Raw genomic sequence first — 18,818 nt, 5'->3', positions numbered from 1 at the left:
AAATCAAATTTTAATCTCGTATCGCCCTTGAATTTTGAAAATTTTTAAAACAAGATGGCCTCTCCCGACCTCCATACTTCTTCATTAAAACTTGACTTTTTATATAAAAAAACCCCCCAAAAAACTACATGATCAATTTACATGATTTTTTGGAATATGACGTCCTTGATTTTTTTTTTTTTTTCCCTAAGTGTAATTCTAAATGAACACCAATTTTTTTTTTTTAAATTCCAAGATGGAAGAAACCCAGATATTTCTTGCGGATACAGTAATTAAATCAATTTGATTAATTTCATTGTCTCTCAGTAAAATTTTTATCTATTACATTAAATTCTAAGTCTTCATATGGACCGAATGCCAATGTAGCTATTTGAAATAAGCAAGTCTTAAAGTCCGCATAGAGTGTGGCTTATAAGCTTGTTTTAAAAATAGAATTTCTCCCATCCTAATGAAAATGCAACCAGAATGTGAAACGGGACAAAAACAGTCGTTTACATTTCTTTGTTAATTTTATTAGCGCTAAGAAAGACGAGGTTTTTACACGTGCGTATCAGTCTACCCTATAAAGGATTATCCCGGACTCTAAGACCCCAAATGCTAGTGCGATGGATGCCAACGGTTGGGCGAGCAATCTTACTGAAGTACGACTTGTTAATGACGATACATTCCAATGCTTCACACAGATGCTGCAACATGTCTTCCGGAAGCATTCCGTAGAGATTCAGTTGGGAAAGATATGGAAGATTACAGAGAGAGCTGAAAAGAGAGAAAGAAAAAAAAAAAAAAATTAAATGATTGTGTGGAAAGATTTTATGTGCTTTAGATAAAGTGGAGAATGATTAAATTTATTGGATTAAAAAAAAAAAAAAAAAAAAAAAAAATTTTTTTTCTTAGATCAAATTAATAAATGAAAATATTTAACTGGAAAAAGTTTTTTTTTTTTTTTTACTTCTCATGGATTTGCAGTTTGTTAATTTGTGGGGCTGAAGAAAGGGACAAAGGGGGGGGGTGACACGATAAAGAAAGGAAAGGCGACAAAAGGAAGAAAGGCGACAAAAGGAAGAAAGGCGACAAAAGGAAGAAAGGCGACAAAAGGAAGAAAGGCGACAAAAGGAAGAAAGGCGACAAAAGGAAGAAAGGCGACAAAAGGAAGAAAGGCGACAAAAGAAAGAAAGGCGACAAAAGAAAGAAAGGCGACAAAAGAAAGAAAGGCGACAAAAGAAAGAAAGGCGACAAAAGGAAGAAAGGCGACAAAAGGAAGAAAGGCGACAAAAGAAAGGACAAAAAGGACAAAAGAAAAACAAAAGAAAAACAAAAGAAAAAAGAAAGAAAAACAAAAGAAAAACAAAGAAAAACAAAAGAAAAAGAAAGAAAAACAAAAGAAAAAGAAAGAAAAACAAAAGAAAAAAGAAAGAAAAACAAAAGAAAAAAGAAAGAAAAACAAAAGAAAAAAGAAAGAAAAACAAAAGAAAAAAGAAAGAAAAACAAAAGAAAAAAGAAAGAAAAACAAAAGAAAAACAAAAGAAAAAAGAAAGAAAAACAAAAGAAAAAAGAAAGAAAAACAAAAGAAAAAAGAAAGAAAAACAAAAGAAAAAAGAAAGTCAAAAAAAAAAGAAAGGGACAAAAGAAAAGAATAAAGCAAAGGAACAAGGGGACAAAAAAAAAAAAGTTAAGGCAGGTGGAAAATAATGAGTGAGCATTTGGGGGAGAGACAAAAGTTTTGCAAAGTAAAAAGACGTAAAAATTTTGTTGAATGGTTAATTGCAAAACAATTTTTACCTACTGGAAAAATTAATATTGTTCTTGTATATGTTTTTAGCTGTTGATGGTGAGATTTGAAGAAACCAATGTTTTGGTCCTTATGCGTTTTAAATCGAGACACAAGGCTGACTTCTATGAGGAATAAAGCAAGAAGAGTTCAATGGACAAAACCATACTTACTAAAGGCTGACGGGTAAGATTCGATTACACCTCGCCAAACTGAGATACTCAAGGTTTTTTAAATGGTAAATGATCAAATGTACAGATTTTTCCGTAATCACGGTCGAATCGCTTAAATCCAAATTTACAAGGCGTGGACAAGTCTTGACCAGTTGTGATACTTCTGCAATTGATAAAAAAAAGAAAAATAGATAAAGTATCACAGAAAAGGGGGGGGGGTTACAAATCAAGCAGAATAAAGTAAATGGGAAAATTAAGTACATTTGAGATTTTTTGAAAAGGCAATATCCAATTGTGTATAGGCAATTAGAATTCAATCTAATTAAAAAAGAAAAACAAAATACAGAAAAATCTTTATGATGTACCTACCCGTCACAGAACGAAAATGTCATTTCATAAATTGAACAAGTAGATTTTTTTTTTTTGGTATGATTTTTTTTGTATGGTAAATAGTATATTGTAGTCATTACAAGACTCATTTTAAAATGTTAGTAGTTCAAATGGAGTTGTCTCCCTTCATTAAATATGGTGGATCCTCCATCATAAAATTTATTTAAAAAAAACAAAAAACTTGATCAATGATTTATGGAACATAACATTTTCGTTGTGATTGGTAAATACGTCATAAATACACCATAATTACATCATTAAATACATCATAGAAATTTTTCTACATTTTTGTTTTTTGATTAAGTCCAATTTATAACTTGCACCAAATTGTATTTAATTTTTTAAAATTATGACATCTCAAATGTTTTGGAGCTAAATCAGTTTAGTGGTATGTATGAAATCTGAAGAAAATCACTTTCAAAGAGTAAACATGCTGGTATTATTGGCTTATTGCATGGGTGACATGTTTACTTTAAGCAAGATTATTAACAAAATAAAAAAAATTAAAAAAGGCGGTATCAAAGTACATTTAATGAAAACGTGCTGGAATTTCAAACGAATGCGTTTTAGGTAAAAATACGATTACATATTTACATGTCATGTTGAAATAAAAATTTCAATTATTACATAAAATGACTGAGAAGATCTGTGAGAACTGTTTTTTACAAAAAGAAAAAAAAAAAAAAAAAAAAAAAAAAAAATGGTATTAGCAGTCCATTTTCTATTGTGAAATGGTAAGTTAGGATTATTTTGTGAAAATCAGATGGCAGTTACCTCCCTTGGGTTTTAAGTCTTCACCATTAACAAATTTGATTAAATTCTTCTATTTGATAAATTTTATGGTTCTTCTTCGTTATTGTAACGAAATTCGAAAATTGAAATATTGAATTTCAAGTAAAACCAATGCTAGTGAATTGTCATGTCACAGTAATGAATATATCCAAAAATTATGAAAAACGATAAGGTAGAAAATTAAGGAAAACAGTTTCTGAAGAAATTAGTAATTTTAGCTTTAAAGAGTTCTTACATTAGCAGGGGAGTTAATTTTCCAAAACTGTCAAAAACTTAGCAATGACGGAAATCTTTTTTTTTGGTTTTTTGATGAATAATGAAATGTTTTATGTAATATTCCAGAAATATTTAACTATGACATGGCAAATAGGTAGAGGATTCCTTATTGTTGAAATTGATAAATTGTCACTTATACAGTTTAATGAAGACATTAAAAACGAAGATATATCGGAAAAAGGTTATATTGTACATATCCGTTTTGGACTGAAGATCTCCGAAAAAAAAAAAAAAAAAAAAAAAAAAAAAAAAAAAAAAATTGTAGTTTTTTTTACAGCAGAAAAACACATTTTTACGACAGCACGTTGAAGGTAGCCATCTTTAAATTTTTTGAATATGTCACAGGGAGATAACTCAGTTTAAAGCACTGACACTTCCTACCCATCTTAAGTACTAGCTTTTCTTCCTAAAAATTGACTCTTTTGTTCGGTATCAAATATATTTTTTTTTCCCGCTAAAAAATTTGATAAAATGAAGTGAAATTTTTTTTTGGAGAAAACTTCATACCATAACGGATACGTACGATATAAACTTTTTTTTTTTTTTTTTTTTTTTAAAGATATTTTAATTTTTTAATGTCTTGATTAAAATTTTATTTTTTTTCTTGTAATTTTTTTTTTTTTTTTCCACAAATTTTGGAAATTTTTGTTTTACTAATTTCAACATAAGTACGTAATAGTGTTTTAGCCTAAAAAGATGTGCTTATCTGAAATATACTAAACAAGCACCAAGTCTTTTAGTTACTTATGCAAAAATAATTTATATTAAGATATTTATAAGATGTGCCGAACAATATTTTTATAAATATGTTCATTTTTTTAAAATTATTTTAATAACTCACTTTACGAGACATTTAATGACACTTCGTTGCTATTCCATTTTTTGTACTGATCGTGGCAGCAGCTGATCAAGTGTTTTTATTTTCCGATAAATATATATCCCAACCATTTTTTTTTTTTTTTACACAGTGATCACCACTTATCAAGGCCCGGAAGCTACTCAGGGATAAGGGTTATTGCAAGTACATTAGGTTAGTGTGGAGATTTGATGAAGTGTTTACTTAAGAGGGCGGTTCATTAGGAATTTGTTAACATTGGACTTGAAGACATCCAAGTTGTAGTCCGGTGGGAAGCAGGCAGACGGAACAGTTTCCATTCTACTAAATCTAAAGCAGATGTGCTTACAGTTATATTTCATAGGATTAGAGAATCTCTCGATGGAGGCTTCCTTTCTAGGGCAATTGCTCTTGACATGTCAAAAGTTTTTGATACGGTATGGCATAAAGGTCTATTCTACAAAATTTCCAGCTTACGGTATAGTTGGAAACATCTTCTCAATTTATTAAATCATTTCGCTCTGATAGGTTCATAAAAGTAGTGGTTGATGGGCAGAAATCAGAAGTTCACAGTATTAATGCTGGAGTTCCTCAGGGATCCATCCTGGGGCCAACTCTCTTCCTAATCTACATCAATGATCACCCAAAGCACATCCTAAGATCATGGAAAGAGTGAGTGAACAAGAGGGTGGAGATGGAAAGTAAAAGGGATAGAGGTTACATTTTTGTTCCCAGGCAATACCAGGTAACCCTGTTTGTAAGGGAACGAAATTTTAACAAAAGGCGGATAAGTGGGTAGTCGGATCAAATTCATACTTCAATCTGCCTCAAAAATTATGCAAAAAAATCAATAGATACCTTCATCTGTCATGCTTTCTCGAAAACCACTTAGATTCAATTTGTGAATGCTTTCAGGTAAACAAAGGGACAAATACATAATGCTGTGTTGCTTGAGTCCAGTCCATCCAATGTTGAGGGACACCAGCCTAGAAATAAATAATAGAAACATACAACTAGACTTTTCAGCCTGTTAAAAAAAAAAAGAAAATTAACACCTGTTGACTTAGAACAAGTGCTTTATGTCAAATTGATGATTAATCTATATATATAAAAGGGAACATGTATGGATGTATGTGTGTATGTATGTTTGTGTGTTCGCTGTTTCTGTATGTCTACAAAAGTCTTTTTTCAGAGAAGTGGTCGGTCGCTTCACAACTTTTTAAAACTTTTTATATCACATAAATCGTAATATCTCACAGTTAACAACGAAGCTCGCCTGTCTATTTAATTTGCTCGATTTCGGGAAGATAAATATTCAACATTTGTCGCTCGCCGCATGTGGGTTAGTCTTTTTCCTATAACATCTTGGGAAAATAAAAATCCCGCAGTCAAACTTGACCTCATTAACTCATTAGAACGGGCACCTGCCAAATCCAAGTAATTAAATAAATTCAAACGTGTTTCCGTTAGCTTCTTGCGGTGGGGCAATGGTTAACGTTGCACTTTTTTTTTTTCACACTTTAATTTACAACTTTGTCTCAACGGTTCGGGTTCGATCCTCATACTTTTTTAATCCCCCCCCACCCCCGAGTTTCCACACACACACCTCCAAACACCCGGGCAACGCCGGGTACCCCTTGCTAGTCTATAAATATAAAAGGGAAAATGTAGGTATGTATGTGTGTTCGCTTTTTCTGTATGTCTACAAAAGGCTTTTTTCAGAGAAGCGGTCGCTCGCCTAACAACTTTTTAAAACTTTTTATATCACATGTAAATCATAATATCTCAGAGTTGTCAACGGAGCTCGCCTGTCTATTTAATTTGCTCAACTTTGGGAAGATAAATATTCAACAGTTTTCGCTCGCCTCATGTGGATTAAGCCTTTTCCTATAATTAATTCTGGCGGCATTTTTCCGGTTTCCCCCTACCCCCGCGTTCCACAGTAAATGAAATGCTACTCCGCAGTCAACAGTTAACCTCATTAAGTCATTAAAACGTGCACCTGCCAAATCTAAGTAATTAAATAAATTCAAACATGTTTTGGTTGGTATGTCGCGGTGGTGCAATGGTTAATGTCGCACGTTTTTTTTCACACTTTAATTTACAATTTTGCCTCAAGGGTTCCGGTTCGATCTTCGTAACCTAGTGGGGGGGATACCCTTTTCTGTTCCTTGCAACCTCTTTCCCATAGAAGAGACGTTGCGAACCAGCCTCTGCTTTATCGTTATTTTCATGGCAAGTGTTCATCTGAGCTCCAATATATGGTGTCCCCTTGCTAAATTTTCACGAAAAACACTCGTCTAGCTGAAACCACTATCAATAATTTTCCCCATTCTTTATCTGTGCTTAAACCTAAACGTAGATTCCATGATCAAAGCTTTCTTCTTAGAACTGCATATAATGGCTTGAATTAAGGTTTAAACTGCAAAAGTCAAGTATCACAGTTCAACTGTCTTTTAAACAGAAACATTTATGTGTAACGCCCTCTTGTCATATCAAAGAACTTACTATTGATTTTATATTCTTGGCCTTTCTGCTTATGCGGTAATAAAACTTCTCAAATGCACTGGTGATGTTAGGCTGCATAAGGTGTTGACTTTGGTCAAAGTTGCCTCAGATTTTTTTTGAATTATCGATACTTATAGAAGACACTCCGATACAAACCCTATCTAAGAATACTGCCAGATACATAAATCACATTTGTGTGAAATTTCAGCCGTTTTGGAGTCCATAGCAAACGAACTCACACGCATATATAAAACTCCTTTTATATAATAGTAGAGATTGCATTAATGGTAAATCTAAGAAAATAAAGTGGATGGAATAATTAGAATTAAAACTTTGATATATTCAGGTCTTAGGTTTTCTACCAACTGACCTTTTTGAACTTGCTTATAAATAGAGCTTAAAACATTAATGGACTAAAGTTTGTAATTTCACGCATTAAACAATGAAAATAAATTCATACAAAAGCTGACTTACTTTCTGCAATTCGAGGCGATCGGCATTAACCCGTTGTCTGTAATGCCTTGTACCATACACATGTTGAGCACTTCCAATTCTTTATTTTCAGCAATATAGCTATACAAAAAAAAAAGAAAGGAAAATCAAAGACCAAATCATGATGCAAGATTTTTGTTTTCATTTCTCAATAAATGAAAATAATATTATAAATCAAATATTTCAGCTTTAAATATTGCCTTTTGCAATGATATAGACAATTTTGGGTGCTTCGTTGTTATAAAAACTGAAAATCAAAATATTAAATTTCAAAGTAAATCTGATGCAGGGTTCATACAGAATTTCAATGTCCATTTTCAAGACCTTGTCCAGACAAAATTCAAGTTAAGGGATAAAAAAGGGGGGGGGGGGGTGGAAAGGTGTTTTACAATCCAGAGTGATAAAGGGGGGGGGGTACGATCAAGAGTGATTAAAAAAAAAAAAGTGGCAAAAAAAATATCAAATATACAACAAATAAATGTTACCATACCTGCATCATTTTGGGTGTTTTTAAGCAGGTTTAAATGCTTTTTATTTAATCTCAAATATTAACTCTCACCAAGATGGCTGCTGTCCATGTTTTTTTTTTGTTTTTTTTGGCCTGACCAAACTAAAAAAAAAAAAAAAAAAAAAAATTGGGGAGGGGTTGGGGGGGGGGCGCCATTGGAGATGCTCGTCCGCGCAAAGGAAGTATTTCATTTTTTTTTTTTTTTTTTTAGTGAGGTTAATTTTATTTATGGCAGTTGGTACCATGAAAAGTGGTGTATATATATATACAGAGTGACCAAAAAAACGGGCCCCATATACAATTTATTAATTAGAGCTGGGGCCCAGTTTTTTGTATATAATATATATATATATATATATATATATATATAATGTGTGTGTTTTTTTTTTTTTTTTTTTTTAAAAGCTCCTTACATATACATATAAAAACAAACAAACTAGGTAACTCATTCCACCTTATTTATTTAATTGTTACTTGTAATTGTCAATTTTGTTTTCGTGTTTTTTATTTGTTTGTTTCTTTTTCTTTCCACTTCTCTCTTTTCCTCACGTAGCATAAGAACTAATTTTCTGTATGAAAATCATCAAGTAATCATTCTTTTTAATCTGTTTGACAAGTCCAAACTTTAAATTCGCTTGCAAATTGGGGGGGGGAAAAAAAAAAAAAAAAAAAAAAAAACTATAACTGTGTCATGTTTATCCCACTTTTTAAATTCACGCATAAATATGGGAGGGGAAGGTATCTTCAAATACTATCTATCAAAAAGAGCTACAGACTTATACTAAGTAAATATTAATGTCCCTTTAATCCCTATATTTTTCTCTTAATGGAGAGTAGACAACGCATTGTGGATGCGCTATTGGCAGTTCAGGTTACTTTCGCTTCTCCTTATTTGTCCCTCAGTCCTCATTTTTTTTCAACGAGTGATTTTTCTGACAAAAGAAGAAAAAGCTGTATACTAGGTTATCAGTATTTTGTGTGAAAAGTTGTCAGAGATGTTGGAAATTCTGTTTCTTTGTCTATCCTTGTGGCCATGTCACTAGTAAGTGTGCTGGAGATAAACGTTTCAACTGGGCTGACGTTATCCATCTGATAGTCAGGGACCCGAACCTTGGATCACCACTAAGGAGGCTGTCCTATCAGCAGGTGCAAAGTACTGGGGCTGCTGTACAGCCATTTGGTGAGTGGATTCTGGACCATGCAGTAGCTTTTGATGGGGCCTTGCGATGCCATATCAGTGGGTAATTGTTATGGCTTTACCTTGTATCATGTGCTAAAAAAAAAAACAAAAAAAAAACTTCTTTTTCTTTCCTACTTTCCCTCTCTGCCCTGCTCTAAGCAAGTCTGTCGACCTGTTCCACAAATCTCAATCATGAAAGGTTTCCAGAAAAAAAATACTCTATTAAACCCAGATTTCCAACTTCCAACGTAGACCCCTACTACCATGTTTCTCCAACATCAGGGATCTACGTTCCAACCTTCAAACTATTACAGGAGACTAAAGCAGACCTATTATTCCTAAGCGAAACTGGCAGAGGGCTGACCACTTCCTCAGAGGAGTTCATAATTAAAAGATACTCTAACTTAACATCTAAATCTGACCCCCCAAGTTCATCATGGGCATGGAGTATATGCTACATTAAGGACGGCTTTCCATGTGGTAGGGACATCTCCAGAGAAGATCCTAACTTACCTGATATGCGCTTCTAGATCGCACTTGCTCACACTATTGTGTTTATATTTGTACTCTATCGCCTCCACAACAGCAGAGTTACTATCTTTAAAAGCATATCTGAGAAAATTGACCACGTCCTGTTTGCATATCCTTCAGCAAACATTCACATTTGTAGAGACTTCAATGTCCACAATGTGGAATGGTTAACCCACTCAAACAAGACCGATGATGAGGGGAGGTTCTGTCATGATTTCTCCATTGCTTATGACCTCACTCAGATTGTTCACGAACCCACCCGTGTGCGTCTCCTAAACCTTTTTCTCACAACTTGCCCTGAGCTATGTTAATCTTCCGTTCTTCCGACCACTCAGTCGTATCAGTTAAGATAAAAATGAAACGTAATAGGTCCTCAGACGTACCTCTCCATCATACAGTATATTGATACTCTATGGCTGACTGGGATAGCTTCTGAACATTTATATCAGATCTACCTCTGCATTCCATGTTTAAAAAGGATGTATCCTCTGTAGTATCAGACCTGATGGAATGGTTAATTGTAGGTATAGACCGATTCATACCCTCCAAAAACTTTCAGCAAAAACCTAACAGCCAGCCAGGGTTCTCACCAGAATGGGCTGCTGCCATTGCGCACAGAAATCACTTTTTCCAAAGCTATCACTATAATTGATGTATTAAGACTAAAGCTGCTTTCGGGACTGCAAGCAACCACTGTAAAAGAGTAATAAAAAAATTAAAGAGTTATATGCTCAGTCTGTTGAATCCAAAGTAGCTGAGCAGCAACTTGGCTCCTACCAGTTTTGGCATGTGTTCTATCTCATCTTGTCAGCATCGGACAAAGCCAAACTATTTACCGAAAACTTTGCAGCTAATTCTACCCTATGTGACAAAGGCCATTAAGGCCCCCCCCCCCTATTTCCTCCTATAACAGACAACACGCTATGACAACATACAGATATCTGCATGTGATGTTGCCAAGCTAATCAAGAACCTTGATTCCAGTAAAACTACTGGCCCTGACAGCATTCCAATTATAGTGTTGATAAAGCTTCAACTGGAACTTTCTCCAATATCTGCAAAACTGTTTAAGCATTGTCTTAAGGAGAATTGCTTCCCAACACCCTGGAAAACCTCATCAGTATGTCCTGTATTTAAGAATTCAGGTGATATTCCTCTCGGTAAAGACCAATAGGTCTCCTGTGCGCCATGAATAAGTTACTGGAGTCCATATTAAATAAAAAGTAGTCAATCACCTCAGGAGGAATAACCTCCTTAGTGACATGCAATATGGTTCCCGTTCTGCTAGATCTACAGCAGATGTGCTAACGGTTTTATCTCATAGTGAACCTCTTGACAAAGGCTTCCCTTCTAGAACAATTGTTCTTGGCATATCAAAGGTCTTTGATAGGGTATGGCATAAAGGCCTTCTTCATAAGATTTCCAGCTACGGTATAGCTGAAATGTCTTAATTATTAAATTATTTCTCTCCGATAAGCTCATAAGAGTAGTGGTTGATGGACAGAAATCAGAAGCTCACAGTATTAATGCTAGAGTCCCTCAGGGGTCAAATTCTCTTTCTCAATGATATTCCAAAACACATAGATTATTCGTTGATATTTATGCCAATGATACTATCAACTCATCAAAGGCCATAAATGACCAAATTCTCTGATTCTCTCTCTGTTTTTTTTTTTTTTACATTGGCATAACCACTTATCAAGGCCAAGAGGCCACTCAAGGATAAGGGTTAAAGAGTGTACAGTAGACATTGGACAATATAGTAATCATTAGTAATGAAAATTTGGTAAATTTGATAACTTATATAGAACGGCTCATCAAGAACTTATTTACGTTAGACTTGTAGTCAGCCGGAAAGCAGGAAAACGGAAGACAATTCCACAGGTGAGCAGTTCTAAGAAAGAAGCTTTGTTCATGGAATCTACGTTTAGGTTTAGGCACAGATAAAGAGTGGGGGGAATTATTGATAGTGTGTACAGCTAGACGAGTGTTTCTTGTGAAAGTTTGGCAAGGGGGACCATAGATTGAAGCTCAGTTGAACACCTTCCATGAAAATAACGATACATCAGAGACAAACTCGCAACATCTCTTCTGTGAGATAGAGGTTGCAAGGAAGAGAAAAGGACATCTGCTACGAAGTCTATTTTGAACTCTATCAAGGCAGGACAAGTCCTTTCTAGCAGCTCCTGCCCAGATGTGGCAACAATATTCCATCCTTGGACGTACCTGGCTCTTATATAGATAGAGAATAGCATCAGCAGTGAGATATTTACCGGATCGATAGAAATATCCTACCATTTTTCCAGCGGCCTTCTCTGATCTTGAGCACGTGGTACAATGGGGGAAGAGGTGGCTGGTTACTTTTAATGCATCTAAAACCAAACTCCTATCTTTACATCATCAACGCTTTGATCCCCATCATGCGTCAATTGAAATGGAGGGCTCTTGTCTTGGAGAAGCCTCACGTTTTGACAAGCTTCTGGGCTTGACTTTTATTCATGATCCGAAATGGAATACATGCATCAAATCTGTTGCCAAGGTCTCTGCAAAAATGGTGGGACCGTTTTACCGCTCCAGTAGATATTTCACTGATGCAATTTTCTATCTATATAAAAGCCAAGTCCATCCAAGGATGGAGTATTGTTGCCACATTTGGGCAGGAGCTGCTAGAAGCAGATTACCCTGCTTTGACAAAGTACAAAATAGACTTTGTAGCTTAGTGGGGGGGGGGATGCCCTTTTCTCTTCCCTGCAACCGCTTTCCCACAGAAGGGACATTGCGAGCTGTCTTTGTTTTATCGTTTTCTATGGCAAGTGCTCGTCTGAGCTCCAATCTATGGCCCCTCTCGCCAATCTTTCATGAAAAACACCCGTCTAGCTGAAACTATTGTCAATAATTTTCCCCACTCTTTGACTGCGTGTAAATCAAAACGTAAATTCCATGAACAAAGATTCTTTCTTAGAACTGCACGCCTGTGGAACTCTCTTCTCTGCCTGTTTTTCAGCCAACAACAACTTGGATGTCTTGAAGTCCAACATAAACAAATTCCTGATAAACCGCTGCCTTAAGTAATCCAATCTGCGAAATCTCCATTACTAACGATTACTATGATATTATCCCATTGATTACTGTACACTCAATAACCCTAAGCCTCGAGTGGCCTCCGGGCCTTGATAAGTGGCGACTCCTATGTAAAAAAAAAAAAAAAAAAAAAAAAAATTGCTTTATGCCTTGTCTCACTGGAAGTATGAGGTCAGAAACAAAAAACATAAGTTGAACTCTTTAGTTTAAGAGACTGGTTACAACAGATCTACACGTGGATTCTATGAAAAGTTTCTTTGCTAGAACTGCCCACCTGTGAAACTGTTCCATTTGCCTGCTTTCTCAGTTGATTATAATTCGGTCATTTTCAAGTTCAATGTGAACAAGTTCTTGTTGAATTAAACAATCAATGGTTGGTTGGTTGATTTTACAGTATTATGATTTCCAAAATTTCGTCCCAATAGTGTAGAAGCGCCAGTTCTTTATATCTTCAAATATTTATTCATGGCATTTGGTTTGGTTTGGTTTGGTTGTTTTGTAGAGAAAAATTTGTTTTTGGCTTTGCACAAAATGATTGAGTTTTGTCAAAGGAAAAGAAAAAAAAAAAAAAAAAAAAAAAATCAATGTTTGGTGTGCTTAAGAAGCTGATATGTAGGGATTTGGAGTTACTGATCTTTAGAGTATACTAGCAGTTCAGCCCAGCTTTGCTCGGACTATCTACTGTTCATAACTATATATATATATATATATATATATATATATTAAAAAATTTGTCTTATGTCCATTTAAAATTTCAAGAGTTTAGACCCAAAATTGGCATTGGAGGAGTTTGGTAGAGTCTGCAAAGGTCAAGTCTTTCAACTTTGATCTCTTGGCAGCCAAATTTTCACCCAAAAACTGATTAAAAAGCTTACTACATGTCTGAATATGGTTTATGTAAAATTTCAAATGTTTAGACCAAAAATTGGCTGAGAGGTCAATTTTTTTTTTTTAACTTTGACCCCAATTTTAACTCTTTTCGTTTTGGGCTCAAATAAAGTTAAAAAGTTTGATCCATGTCTACATTTAAAATTTCAAGTGTTTAGACCCAAAATTGGCGGAAGAGTTTGGTAGAGCTTTAAAAGGTCAAATCGTTGAACTTTGATCCTTTGACAGCCAAATTTCTGGCCGAAAACAGATTAAAAAGATTTTCCCAAATCTCAATACCCCTTATTTCAAATCTTGAGTCTGTAGACCGAAAATTGACAGAGTAATTTGATAGGAAAATGTAGATAGACATACAATTTCATTTATATATATATAAAACGAGTCTTCAAAACTCCAACCTCAAAATGAGACAACAAATACCGAGTTACAATATTTAACGAACAAGAGAGAAACAACGAGTGTGTGTGTGTATGCATAAGCATACTTTAATTTGAAATGTTTTTTATATGTTCATTGCGTGCATATGTACGAACAGAGAAAGTTTCGATAAGTTCATTAATGTTATTGTAGGCATGTGTCATCTTACCTTAAAGAAAAGGCAATACCTTTACATATATACTATCTTAGCACAAAGGTATCACCTGCCGAGGCAAAAGAAATGTATGTCTGACTACATCGGCAGCTAAGACGAAAAAGATAGAGAACGGAAGTGGATAGAGAACGCAAAACTAGAAGTAAAGATGCCACATGTCGGACAAATTGAAAACTATGAAAAGGGCAAATAACCAGTACGTTATTGATGTGTGTGCGCGCGCAACATACCTATTTGCACATCAGTCTGAAAAGCATATGCCTATCGATATCTTTGGCAACCGCATGAGAAGATTGAAGATAGGTTATCAGAAAATACTAAGCAAATGCCATTCCTGAAAAAAACTTTTGATATCTTTGAATAGTTTCCCAAACTTACCTGCATATTGTGTCATTGACTTCACAACTTTCCAAATTGAGCTTTCGGAGATCATGGCACTTGGATAAAATTTCTTCCAAACCCTGAACGGAAACACTGCACATACCAAGATCAAGATATTGAAGTTTAGATAATCTGGAAAATAAATAAATAAATAAATAAAATTATCAGGAATTTGAGTAGCTGGGAGGGAGGGAATGGGAAGGAGCTGAAATCAAGATGAATCTAGCTTTCATGGGAAAATTAACACTTTCAGTTTTCAGCGAGAACTTTCATTAGCCAGGCAAGACAGAGAGAGAGAAGATATTCAAATCCAGTTGCCATCTTGTTTCGATTTTGCTTACTCAAATAATGTAGACAGTTCAAGTATGTTTTTTGTCATGTTTACATGCGTAATGCTAAATGGATTTTTAAATTGAAATGATTCCTCATTTAATAATATACTAGCAAGAGTACCCAGCATTGCCTGGGCCAAATAAGACAAAAGGAAGAAAGGTGATTGCGTTTAAACACATCTATAAAAAATAAAACAAAAAATAAAATTGTGTACGTTTTCATCATCCGAAGTTCACTTTTCAACAAATATTCATAAAATCTTAAAAAGGTTTGATATCACTATTTCTTTGGTGCGTATGAACTTATTGTATCGTGCTAATTTTTAAATAGTATTTTTAAATTAAAATCAAGTTTTATGCATAGTAAAAAAAAAAAAAAAAAGTTATGTCCAGCGTTTCGCAAACCGCAATGTTCATAAGTGCATACGTTTTCAGCAACCCAAATTCACTTTTCAAAAAAACGATATCAAAAAATAAAAAATCTTTTAACCCTGTTTAAATGCAAAAAGCCAACATAAACGTTTTCAAAAACGTGTTAAAAATAAAATAAAAATAAAACGTCTGCCGGAAGGTGGATGCAAACACAAAAACTAATAATCCTGATACAACCCTCAAACCTATTCGTGCATGGCGATAGGCATACCATGACGTTGCAAATTTATGTACTTAATGTATCCGAGAGGTGAAGTGGTTCATGCATGCGCAGATGTTGAAATCGTTTAGAAAGAGACGGTTTTACGTGCCCCCCCCTTCCCCCATCAGATTCTGCAGTTTAGGTAGTGAAAAAAAAAAATAAAATAAATAAAAATAAAAAAATAATTTTGTCCCAAATTTCACATATACATCAGAGTCCCTGTCTTACCCGATTTGGATTTCAAAAGTTTTAGCAAAGTGAAGTCAAAAAAACACACAGAATAGAGTTGAACTGGGAAAGATAAAATATCAGGACCTAAAAAATGGTCTAAAAACAACATGATCTCTGAAAGAAATAAACACCATACCAGTTGTGACAGGAGCAACTGGACCAATAAAAAAAGAACCTTCAAAATACTTAGAAGCAATCCCTGGAAGACCAAGCTGTAAGGAAATACAGATAGCAGCCATAAAGAGAACAGTGTCTATTCTTAAACGAGCCCTTTGATATAAATTTAAATTGTAACAGAATCAAGTGTTAGCCCCAGGATGAGTTAGCTCCCTTGATCTCTTCAAACTAATAGACATCCAGACATCTCTCCTTTACAGAAAACCATTTTTAATGACAATCATTCAAACATAGCAATGTTTGAATATATGGTGAAGTGTTAGTTTTACGCATTTAGAAGCTTCCCTGCTCACTCATTTTGCGAGTAAATTTAAAACAATTACAAAAATTTAAAACAATTACAAAAATTTAAAACAATTTTTACAGTTTATAGGTCACCTTTATTTTGCAAAAAAAAAAAAAAAAAAAATTTACTTTTCATTCAGTAAAACAAAAGTTATAAAATTACTGTTCAAAAATTCTCAATCTTTAAGGAACGTTGCGACGTTTTTTTTTTCTGATTGGCTGTTGGTTACCATAGCAACCAAATCTGTTACACTACCTTAAATCGGCTGGGAATGGCGGAGATGATGACGTAGCAAGAGTTAAAAAAAAAAAAAAAAAAACTGTTGCTAATAATTCACCGCTGTCCTGATCCGTCACTCAGCTATACTGCCGCTGATAATTCACTCTCGCTGTGCTCAAATGCTAACCGACCTTTTGCCTTTGCTCAAAGCAAAGCCTGAAAAATGCAAGCATAAAAAATAATATGGTTAAGATTTTAACATAGAAAAGTAAAAGGACAAGTTGTTAAAACGGGAAAAGGAAAACACAAGATATTCTAGTAAAAAATATAAATTTATAATTTAAAATATTGCAGTATTAATTAAGAATTAATTATATAATGTTAAATTGAATTTTTTTTTTTTTTAATTCTTAATACTGCAATATTTTAAGTTATAAATTTATTATATTTTTTACTAAAATAACTTATTTTTTTCTTTTTCAGTTTTAACAACTAGCCCTTTTACTTTGTCTAAGTTTAATCTTAACCATATTACCTTTTCATGCTCTCATTTTTCTATGTAATCCATGATTTTCCTCATATTCTGCTCTGAATACAATCATTAACGTTTGCTATACAAGTGTACTAGCAGGCCGCCAAGCATTGCCAGGATTTCTATTATAATTAATACAGAATTCTTATTTATCATAAATAAAAATATTGTAAGTACTAAACGTGATACTAAATTCCTTTTAAAAAAATTAAGAAAAAAAAAAAAAAAAAAATGAAATAAACTGAGATATGTGCATGCGAGTATTGTTTTTTTTTAAACAGTTCACTTCTTGCAAGTAAAAAAAAAAAAATACTTGAGCCGAGATTGAAACCAAAACCTTAAGACAGTGAGTCAAGTACGATAACCATTAGGCCAGCTTGCCACAATCTTTAACGTGTTTTCAAACTTACTTATTCTTAACATAAGTAATCTGTTGTGTGAATGATTCACGCATGCGCATTTGTGAAACAGTTGACAAATAAAAATCCGACAATCTTCAATTTTGACCACTTAGCAACCCTTTTTCAAGACGAAAACGGATTAAAATTTTTTCCACATATCTGAATACCCGATATACCAAATTTCAAGTTTGTAGATCAAAAATTCGTCAAGTATATACATTGAGAAGCGTCCTCACACACTCACTTTTGCATATATTTTAAACAGAACCCTTTATTTACTTCATGGGGGTAGCATGCTCTTGTTCTGTCAGCCATGACTGGATAGAAATTCTAAGTAATTCGCAATTGTATTTTTGAGTCGCCCACACTGAGAATTGAACCTTCAACCTTCAGGAGAAGGTCACTTATACAATTGATTTTTTTTCCAAGTACTCCAACCAATACACAATGGGTTCTTGCACACTTAGTGGACGGGTAGTTTCAACGTTAAGCCTGATGGTTCTAGCTTGAGATCACAGTACCAGCATAGGAGTGCCATTGGCAGTTTTTGGTTGAGTTTTTCGATATATTTCCATTTTTGTATTAATCCAGGCCCATACTGAATTATATTACGTTTCCGAATTTCTTTTAGATGAGGATTGGTTATTCATATTATTTGGATCCTTTGGACTACGATTCTCATCAGCGTCGTTTTCCCCAGGTTTCGATCCATGTAACCTCCGAGGTTCTTCAGGGTGAACTCTGAAATTTGGACAAATTGTAATGAAATATAAAGTTTTGTTGATAAAAATACTTACTTAGTGGAACTGAAGACGCTTCGGATTCCTGTGTAAATGGGTGATGAGATCTGGAAAAATCAAAATAAATAAAATAAAGATAAAATAAAACAATTTTATATATAAAAAAAAAAATTTGCTGTTTATCCAGAATTCCCCCATATTAAATAAAAATTAAAATAAAAACTGATGTACATACCTGTAACAGAAAGAAAATATTGTATCCCAAAAACCACTTCAATTCATCAAGTAGTTTTTAATATTAGAGTTATATATAAAAAAAAAATCTTTATGATGTACATACTCGTGACGGGTATGTACATCATGTATTCCAAAATTATATAAATTAATCTAGTTTTTTATATATATATATATATATATATATATATATATATATATATATACGAGCAAACAGTTAATAAAACATGTTAAACACTTTGAAAAAGAGTTAAAAACATTTAATCTGAAAAGGAAACACTAGATAAGTGGCTACTCCTTAATCCGCGGAGTTTTGAAGAAATACTTTCCTTCTAATCAGAGGGTAGGAATTAGCAAAATGCGGGATCAGATTAAATAACAAGTAAGTCAAAGATCTTACTTGATAACAAAAAAAGTGAAGCAGAGGGAATATGGTGAAGAAAAAGGTGATTACACATGAATGGATAGTCTGGTGGAAGATAAATAATCCAGTGACGGTAAAATATATATATATATAAGTAATTTTTAAGCGAATTTGAGTTCCCCCCCCCCCTGTTAAAATTGGTTAAAACCTTGCGAGTTTGAATTATTTTGAGTTATTTTCTTTGTTTACACAATGATGCTGCAATATTGTCAT

General features: G+C 33.8%; 1 protein-coding gene across 1 annotated transcript in view; it reads right to left on the bottom strand.

Moving 5' to 3' along the window:
* Window positions 1–490: 490 nt before the first annotated feature.
* Window positions 491–18,818, bottom strand: part of LOC145287770 (S-phase kinase-associated protein 2-like) — a 36,596-nt gene continuing 18,268 nt past the window's right edge. The window contains exons 6-11 of the mRNA XM_080135592.1: window positions 18,005–18,054; window positions 14,393–14,527; window positions 7,217–7,315; window positions 5,093–5,220; window positions 1,942–2,104; window positions 491–756 (exon numbers count right to left, since the gene is read on the bottom strand). Of these exons, the coding sequence (XP_079991718.1) occupies window positions 561–756; window positions 1,942–2,104; window positions 5,093–5,220; window positions 7,217–7,315; window positions 14,393–14,527; window positions 18,005–18,054 (771 nt within the window). The 3' untranslated portion in view covers window positions 491–560. The remainder of the gene's footprint in view (window positions 757–1,941; window positions 2,105–5,092; window positions 5,221–7,216; window positions 7,316–14,392; window positions 14,528–18,004; window positions 18,055–18,818) is intronic.

This window comes from Euprymna scolopes, chromosome 11 (genome assembly GCF_053919585.1).
Source record: "Euprymna scolopes isolate OS-2025 chromosome 11, ASM5391958v1, whole genome shotgun sequence".
Classification (NCBI taxonomy): Eukaryota; Metazoa; Mollusca; class Cephalopoda; order Sepiida; family Sepiolidae; genus Euprymna; species Euprymna scolopes.
Note: the sequence above shows the minus strand (reverse complement) of the source record. Positions and strands in the feature narration are given on the sequence as shown.